This window comes from Nyctibius grandis, chromosome 5 (assembly GCF_013368605.1).
Source record: "Nyctibius grandis isolate bNycGra1 chromosome 5, bNycGra1.pri, whole genome shotgun sequence".
In the NCBI taxonomy this organism is placed as follows: domain Eukaryota; kingdom Metazoa; phylum Chordata; class Aves; order Nyctibiiformes; family Nyctibiidae; genus Nyctibius; species Nyctibius grandis.
The window spans coordinates 61566118-61575489 of record NC_090662.1 but is presented as its reverse complement, the minus strand read 5'-3'; the positions used below and the strand labels follow the sequence as shown (position 1 = coordinate 61575489).

Below are 9372 nucleotides of genomic sequence, written 5' to 3'. Positions count from 1 at the left end.
ATGCCTTCTCTCAAGTCACCTGTGAGACACCTTTCTTTCACCGAACAAGCTCTCATCACTGACCCTCCATGGACTGCCTCCTCCAACATCTCCTGACCTCAGGGAGGCATGTCTCTTCATGGTGGATCCCTCCTTCCCATTTGTCAGAGTTATTTGTGGAGAAAAGTGCCCAGATATAACCAAGGACTCTGGTATGAGGATCGTCTTGCTGGCTGCAGCTTAGCAACAGCATTCATGGAGAAGTTCAAGGTGTGAGGACAGATATTGAGCAGAGCCTGCAGGAATGAAGCCAAAGTGGAGGGAGAGACCTTCGTCCCACCCACCCTTGCACATTGGTGCTCCTCTAGCCTACACACTCAGACAGGCCCACACACAACTTCCCTCCAACAACTGATGCACAGAAGCAGGCACTCATCCACCACTCACAGCAACACATATACTCTCACACTCTTACCCAAGCATTCACATGTGCGCACACATTTCCATATGTACTTGCATGCTTACACAACCGTATGTACATTTACACATCCCACAATTACATAAACACACTTCCTCATCTGTGTTTGTATACGCTTATACACGCACATACCCCCTTATGTACCTTTGTACACATTTATACACACTTCTCAGTCACACACAGATTAGCATCAGTGCCCACCTCATGCACGTCTCCCACCAGCACTGGCTCCTTGTTCTCTGACCCTGTTCAGCCATTTGCATACATGTACAGTCCAGTGATCCATCTTTTGCATACAACCACCTTTGTATACATGCAGATACATAATTTCTTCTCCACCCTGAGCCAAATACCCTACCATTTCCCATAAGACAAATGAGTTCACACACTGGAGATCCCATGACCTCCCTCTGCTCCCGGCCCACATCCTGTACTGATACATGCTTTGATCTCCTGTACCAGCCAAACACTCCATACGGAGACCAACTCATCTCAAAGACATTGTGTATTCTCAGGAGAGACAAATCTATAGTACCCTCCCTCCCCTAAACACACAGAATGGTTCTGCCCAGTTGTCCTTTTAAGTCCAAAGGCTTTTTGTTTATTTACGGTAAGGTTTAGGGAGAGGAAAAGGGGAAGGGCATTTCAGCTTGTAAGAAACCCTGCCTCCAACCCATGCCTCACTGTCTTCTTCTCTATCCTTGTTACATCTTCCACCAGGGTGCAGAGGCACCAGGAAAATCCTGAAGAATGCAAAGTTCAGGAAAGAATTGTCATATGTGTTCTCCCAGGTAAGTCTCATCAGCCTGCCCAGAGTCCATGAGAGCCCTGGAAAGAAAGAGGAGGCTTTGAGCAGTCAGAGTGGTCTCCAGCCAGGATCAGCACAGGTAGAGAAGTTGTCCCCAAGACTTACTGGAGAGCTAGAGAAGGACCAGCCATTCATGCAACTGGTATGTCTTAGCTGCAGACATTTTTCTTCCTGTTCTTCCTTTAGGGTAAACCACTTCTCCTGTTTATAAGGAAGATAATGAAGGCATTGGGATGCCTATTTTAGATCTTCAGTGGCACATATCATATATGCCATTTTGAGAACTTTCTTGAGGTGCCACAGTCAGATGTCAGCTGATGCCCTTCACAGCTGGGTGATCTAAGGATGGATCATGCAGTATAAGGCTGACCTTGCTCTCTCCGTACTGTCAGTGCCCATCACCTCTTCAGCTCTCCCTGGATCCAGACCTTCCTTTACCTGGTACCACACAAACCTCAGGTGTCCCTTACAAAGCCAAGAACAAAGCCTTGCTTTTTCTGCAAGCTCATGGAGCCCTCGTGATCTTTAAGCACAGTCTTGGGCTTTTAATATTCCCTTGTATCAACCTCCACCATTGCCTTTGAGGTGGAAAAGCACATAGGGTGCAGGGGATCCCATGTCCCAATATCTCTTTCCCCTGCACCATCCCTTTCATCATAAATAACTGACATGCAACTTGTTGCTCTTTTCACATCCCACAGGCTCCTCAGGGAGTGGTTTTTGCTCATTGCTTTCTCCCTCCCCACTGCTTAGAGGGTGTTCCTGCCTGTCATTACCATTCTGGGTGATCTTGCTGATCTCACCCTCTTCTCCTTCATCATCAGTCTTCTCTGGGGGACATGCTGGCACCTCCTGGCTCTGGACTCGGCGGGATGGCCTGAGGATGGCCCTCCGGAAGCCCTGCTTGAAGCGGTAGGAGAGGAAGCCATAGATGATCGGGTTGGCACAGCTGTTGGCATATGGCAGCACCACCACGAGGAAGTAGACACCGAAGAGTGACGGCTCCTCTGGCAGTGGGCAGATGACATTGATTATGTTGAGGACATAGAAGGGAAGCCAGCAAAGAACGAAGACAGCCACAACAGCCACCACCATGCGGGTCACTCTGCGCTCTGAAAGCTTGTGCTTGGAGGACAGAGCCCTCACCTGCCTGCCAGAGGAACGAACCTTCACGACGATAAGAAGATAGCAGAGACAAATCACCAGCAGTGGCCCGAAGAAGCCCAGGGTGGCAGTGTAGATGATGAATCCAGCTCTCCACACTGAGGCAGGCTCTGGCCACTGAATGTGGCATGTGCTCATCCCTAAGGGGACATCTGAGAAGACCACCACAGGCAGCACCACCACAGAAGACAGCACCCACACAGTTGTACTCACAGCCTTGGCCACCCGCGCTGTCCGCCATTTGGAGGACTTCCCTGGATGGACCACAGCCAGGTAGCGATCAACACTCATCACTGTCAGGCAGAAGATGCTGGTGAACTGGTTGATGGCATCCACAGCCATTACCAGGCGGCACATGAAAGACCCAAATGGCCAGTAAGACAGGGCATTTTGTGCGGCCAGGAATGGCAGGCCCAGCATGAACAGTTCATCAGCTAGAGCTAGGTTCAAGATGTAGACATTGGTCACTGACTCGCTCACAGAGTGCCGCAGGACCACGTAAATGACCAGAGAATTCCCAGCCAGCCCCACCACGCAGACAATGAGGTAGACCAGAGGGATGAGGACACCACTGACAACCACACCGGGGCTGGTGATGATGGAGCCGTTGGGGGTGGTGAATCCTGTCCAGTTGCCAGAGGCATTCCCCTCCTCTGACACTGCCGGCGTGGGGAGGCTCAAAGCAGATGTGTCCATAGCAAAGGCAGGAAAGAGGGCAGAGGGCAATGTCCTTGCAGGATCAGTTAGCCATCTGGAAGTAAGAGGAGGAGAAAAAAGCCATTGATACAATGGACATGACAGCTGAACAAGACACAGATAAAATCACCACATTAATGGTGTGTGGGTCTGGACCGGTATGGGAAGTTGAGGTGGGTTTGTGGATGCTGGCAGCCACTGGAAGATGTGGGACAATATTGACCCTGTCTAGTCCTGGGAAGACTAGTGGGCATGGAGGGACAAACAGGAGCATGGCTCAATGTGGGCCAATGGATCCTCTGCCCTAGGGAAAGATCCTCTGGGGAAAGAACCACAGGCTAGGTTAGGGACAGGGAAATTTCCATTTTCTGCTAATGGCTCCAACACTGGGTATCTAGTCACCAAGGGCCTAATTCTCATTTATGAAGGGCAGGTGCCTTACGAACAAAAAAGGGAAGAGCATTCAGTGACAAAGTGCCATTCCAGCTCTGGCTCTCCCATTCACTGAGTATTCTGCTTGCTGAAGCTCCTTTTGGACTGGCCAGTGTATCGTGGGGTTGTTAGCCCAACCAGCAGAAATGAAAGTACCTCCACTCTCAATCCATTCCGAGAGGCTGAACGCAGCACCTGAGCTGGAGGATAGCTGGTTTGTGTTATGCCAGTTTGAGAGCAAAGGAAGAGCCAGATTATTTTGGGTACACCAGGAGGAATCAGTCCAGATCTCTCTTGTCTCTTTCTCTCTTGTTTTCTCTCTCTCTCCTTCTGCACCCTGCAACACACTGCTAATGGAAGAGGCTCTGCCTGCCCCAGCTGTTTGCAACACCAAAGCAGTGTCCCAGCTCTCCTAATCTGAGGTGCCCTGTTGCCCATCACATCAGGGTTTGGCATGGAAACAGCACTCATCTCACTCAGAGAGAGCCTTGAACAAACAAGCTCCCCACTCTCCACCAGCTCTCTGCTGACACTGGGTGAGAAGCTGCAGGGAGAGAAGAGACAGATAAGGGAAGGACGTGCCTTATGTCTTTTGTCAAGGCTCCAGATATATGGGTGACAGAACCCAGCATATACTCCAGACCAGAGACATCCTGGCAAATTTATGCAGGGGAGATTTGTGATGCTTTCAGGATCACCTGGACTCTGGCAAAATTTTCTGGAAGTGCGGACTGGCAGGGTCACTCCCTTGATGAACTAGCTCCTTGGAAGAGAGGATGACTTGGTGGAAGAGAACAGGAACCCTAAGGCTCACCTTTACCCATCTCAACAAACCTCTTAGGGCTCTGAAGTTCCTTTGTTATTGAAATGAAAACTGGGGATCTCAAAGGAAAGGCCTCCCATTATTAACTACTTTCAGGAGTCCAGAAATACCCCAGATACTTTTCTCCCAGATGGGATTCTCTGTTGCATCACAGCTTCGTTCACACATCTTGATATTACAGCTTTTATTCTTTTTTGTAGATGTCATTCCAACTTCTGGAAACCTCTGGGGAGACCTGAGCTTTGGATGGCTTCTTTGGATATCAGATAGGTAAACCCAACAGACTCCACAGATGTATCAAATCTTGTGCTGAAAGAACCTCATCTGATAGTCCCCACAAAAACACGACTGGGCAACTATGTCTTAAGGCCATTTCTACAGACTACTGCATAAACGCTTCCTGCTCTACTTAAATGAGCTTTGAAGGACTGGAATTGTTTAGTCTTTCTTCTTTTGCAGGTGCCTTGGACTGTGACACACTGTCCTGAGAGAAGCCCATCTCCTGGGGTCCTGCAGTACTGGGTTGTCCCACACATCACGAGTGGCTGCAACGAATGGGAAGAGTGGGAAGTGATTTGAAACCCTGTTTCTGAGCTCGAGGATCTTTCCTCTGATTTTTTTTTCCAGTGCTGTTCCAGTGATGCAAGTCACTTGTTGGATGAAAGGGGAGGGCGGTGGCTGCTCTGGGGACAAAGATCCCTGCAAAGGGTGGCAGAGACCAGAACAGTATGTTCATAAACAGATGATCCTCTAAAAGGTGGGGACATAGTTAGGAATCCCTTTGGATGTTCCTCCTGCATGCACAGGAATTTCCAAAAAAAGCATTTGGAGACAGGGCCCTACAAATGTCAAATATGGATGTGGACACTCATGCTGGGGCTGAAAAGCACATGGGGAAGAGTCTGGGGTCCAGACCTTAAAGCCGATTGATTGTTTAGGCTGTGGTTTAGCAATACAGTAAACCCAGCTTCAGGGCTCCAAAAGCCCTATCAAAAATGCTTAAGGCATGCAACACAAAGCACTGATTCACTAAAAACTCACTCTCCTGCTCAGACAGCTGCAGTGGAGACACTGTGTCTTTAAGCAGGCATGGTCTGTCTGTGAGATTCTAACTTTCTCAAGTACCATCTACCAGCTCAAACGCCGTATCACATATTCTGGCTAGTTTGACAGAACAACCACTGGACATTAGTACCTCATCTGGGGTTGGACCCTCTCTGCAGGAATTAGTGAGGAACCTTGGCCTCAGACTGGTAGTGTGTTGGCATCTGCTTGGAGTCTGTCCCTAGTGATGTGGACCACACCTGTTGCAAGAGGATTGGGATCCCCTAGCAGGCGCTGCCAGAATATGCCTGGCCCATACAACTGTACAGCAGATGGAGGAGGAGGTAAATTGATGCCACCACTTTCTTTAGGAAAAAAAGAATATGTATATATTTCTGCATTGAATGAAAGGAGGAGCTGAGCCTAGACCTGATTACAAAACAGGAATAAAAGCTGGGAGGGACCACAGAGTCCAGTAACCTGCCACCCTCTTGCCACCTTCTCCTCCCATCTACCTTGTTTCCCACGGCCCTGTTCCAGCTCCCCCTGCCTCACCTCGGGGCTGAGCTCCCTGCTAGGGACGAGGCTGGGCTGGCAGAGTTGGGAGGTCAGGAGGGGGGGGGTCGGCAGGGTTCCTTCTCTGGGACTGCAGAGTTAACTTCTGCATGGACTCATGCCCGCAGGAGATGTCTGGGAAGAGTGGGCAGAGCCGCCTGGTACTTACGTGTCATCGGGATGTACATTTTCCTCTGCTTCACCAGGAGGATCCGTGTCATGCTTTCCCCCTTCCTCTTTCTTAAAAGCAATTGAGCAAAGCGGTCCCAGGAGGGGGCGAGTCCCACCGTGCGCTACCGGCGACGCAAGTTCTTCTTCCTCCACCTGCCCATCGCCCCCTTCCGTGACTGCTGTGGGACCGAGGCCCGCTCCCGTGCCCCTCCGGTGGCGTCCGGCCGGAGGTGCGCGGTCCCTCACCCTCACGCCGGCGGATCTCCCCCCCGCGCTCCCCTCGCCATCGGCGGGAGAGGGGGCTCGTCTGCCGGGCTCGGGCAGGCGGAGCGGAGCGGCGGCTATCGGGGGACGGATGCCGATAGCCAATGGGCGCCACGCACGGAAACACCGGTAGAAGGAGAAGGAGGGGATGGACGATAGGGCAGGAGAACGCAGAGGAGCGGGGGAGAGACGGGGATGGAGAATAAAACGGAGAGAGGGGGTGCAGGAGAGGGGTAAGGGGAGAGGGGGAGCGCAGAGGAAGGGAGGATGGAGGAATGGGGAGTGCGGTAAAAGGAGCTGGGGACAGTGGAGGGGAGAGGGAGAGGAAGAAGAGAGGGATGCAGAGAGCAGCTGTGCGGTGGGAGAGTGGCGTGGCAGGAGGGGGGGCTCCGCTCAGCTTCGCTGGGCGGGAGGAGCTGTGGCACTGCAAAGCGCCCTGTAAATGCCCGCGGGCACACAGGAGAGGGGCTCCCTGGTCTGAGGAGCTTGCCGGCAGGACTGGTGCTGCTCAGAGGTTCGGGGACATGACAAAGCCTTCTGGTTGGCAAGGTAGTCAGAGCACACAAACCCTTCTCCCTTCTGCTCAACCCTACAAGCACCTCCAGCTGGATGGAGCTGAGGGCAGATGGGCAAGTATGGAGGCCTGTCTGTCTCAACTCTCTTCCTCCCCCGACTCCCTGCACAATCTCATGTCTTTCACGCTTTCTTTGGGAAAAAGTCCCAATCCAATAGCCCCAAACTCTACCACCAGATTTCATTTCTGCTGCAAGGAGTGGACCCAGAAGAAATGGGGCAGGGCAATAAATAAAGCTCCTTTCTGTGAGCAGTTCTCCGAGGAAGGAAATTAGGATTTTCCCATCCCATTCCTTACACAAAGTGCTTCACTGTAGCCCTCACCCCCTTCCCTCCCCTGCAGCAAACATCAGTGACTCCTTGTGCTGTGCAGTCACACAGCTCTTGACATTTGGCACTGCTGTTATGAGCATTTGACCTCGTAGGGCCAATTCCTTAACAGAAGCAGGGAGTATCTGAGAGCAGAACATAGCCAGGGTCTAAACCCTGGCCTTCCAAACCTGGTTGAGCAATTTTATGCCCAGCCAGTACTGCTCAAAGGTGAACAAGTGAAGTCAGTACAGGGCTTCAAAGCTGTCAGGATGCCTTAGCCTAGGTCTTGACCACAATGCTGTCAGGAGACAGGTAGGAGAGATGAAGCCTCACTGGTGAAGGAATGGCATGGGCAGCACCCAGTGGCTATCTTTGTCATGGCAGGGCAGGTATCTGCAGTACCGTGCAGAAAGCCCGTGAGCTAGCGTCTTACAAGAAAAGCCATGCAATATCAGAGCTCTACCCAGGCTAGCTACCCCTTGCAGGACTTGTTAGCATAAGCACAGCCATAGGATCACAAATTCCAGGTCTCCAGCTCGCTTCCTCAATTCTCGGAGTCCTGCCTCATTCTCTGCCTCAGCTCCAACGGGGTTGTGCGAACTGTTTGAATTGTGTCGGAAGGAGAGCTCAGCCTGTGCACCTCCACAAGTAGGGAGATACATGAATTTTGTTTCATGCACATGCTGAGCCTCTGCTCTGTACACTGCTGTATGTGATAGGGGACAGGGCAGACTGAGAAGGTAAAAGCCAAGGCTTGGAAACTACAGGGGAAGTAATAACACACTGGGAATTCACTGGTTTGAGTAATGTTTAAGATGGTTAAGGGAAGCTAGGTCCCAGTCTTCGTGTCCCTTGCCCTTCCACAGATGTATGCCCACACCAGAGACTTCACTTCTGATCTTCTGGACTTTTGTTGACACAATTTACGTTGCATTTAGATGGGGCTTGGGCAATTCATCCAGCAGCCCTCGTGCAATGCAGACATTTGTGGAACTCGCTGCCACAGAATGTCCTCCAGGATTGCTCTGGACATTATCAGTGGATAATGTTTCGCATCACTGAATTAACTGCCTTACTCAGATCTGACCATGAATTGAATTTGCAGAGGTGTCCCTGGCAGCAGGGTACCTCAGGCTTCACTGTGTTTGTTGCTGACATTACCAATGCACTTCCTCAGTGCAGGGAGCGGCCTTTGAAACTCAGAAGCAGTGCTGCATCAGGGAGTGGTAAGCTGGCTCAACTCCACAGTTTCTTTGTGCCCTCCTAGGACTGCAGGATTTTGCAGTGCCAATCATTGCACCCCAAGCCCTCCTCCCACCCACAAGCAGTGGCATCAGCATCCACCCTGTAACATTTCTTACTCTCAAGTCCCTGCAATGCATCAGGAAGGTAGGTGCTCACAGCTGCCAGATCCCTCGTACTGCTGGGACCACTCTCTTCAGCTTAATTTTAGTGACTTAGAGGCAATTTATCTGGACTGGTGACTCATTCCTCACTCTTTTTTTCCCCTGCCCCCCCCCTTCCTGTTCTCGCTCTGCCTGTGCCTGGCAGCATGAGTGAGTGCTGGTACGGATCTGACTGCCTGTGATGTGAGCTTAGGAGCAGTAATGCAGAAATGTTTTGGTGAAAGGATGTCCCCAGCAACTTGCAGGGGCAGTCCCCACAGAGATGAGTCTGGGCCCAGGTGTCCCCTCCCAAAGCCTGCATCTCGTCCTCTGTGTGTCCCTGAGGGGAGACGACTTTTTCCTTTGAACACACAGAGGCTGAGAAGGGGAAGGGCAAAAGCTGAGGTATGCTCACTCCGCTGCCTTTGGCTGGCACACGGTACTTGCACCTTACTGAGAATGCAGGGGGCTCAGCTGAGAACGTAACAACTTGGTGCATGAATCAGGTCTCGTTTCTTCATCCTACAGAGTCTGGGGCTCCCTGGTACCAAGCTCAGCATGATGCTGCCTGGGTTATCACTGCCAAAGGAGGGGCACAGCGGACAGGTGCCTCCACCCCAGCCACCCCATTGCTCACTGCTTTGGGGCTGTGTCCCACAAGGTGTAACACATCACGGACATGGCAGGA

General features: G+C 51.5%; 1 protein-coding gene across 1 annotated transcript; it reads right to left on the bottom strand.

The window, feature by feature from the left end:
- Positions 1–1699: 1699 nt before the first annotated feature.
- Positions 1700–6178, bottom strand: SSTR3 (somatostatin receptor 3). The gene is made up of 2 exons (XM_068401938.1): positions 6149–6178; positions 1700–3180 (listed from the first exon to the last, which is right to left on the bottom strand). Exon 2 carries the CDS (start codon positions 3123–3125, stop codon positions 1920–1922), a length of 1206 nt encoding a protein of 401 aa, XP_068258039.1. The 5' UTR covers positions 3126–3180; positions 6149–6178; the 3' UTR covers positions 1700–1919.
- Positions 6179–9372: the final 3194 nt, after the last annotated feature.

Bases quoted from the DNA above. Each gene is read 5' to 3' on its own strand.
- SSTR3 (XM_068401938.1), bottom strand. From the start codon at position 3,125: ATGGACACATCTGCTTTGAGCCTCCCCACGCCGGCAGTGTCAGAGGAG.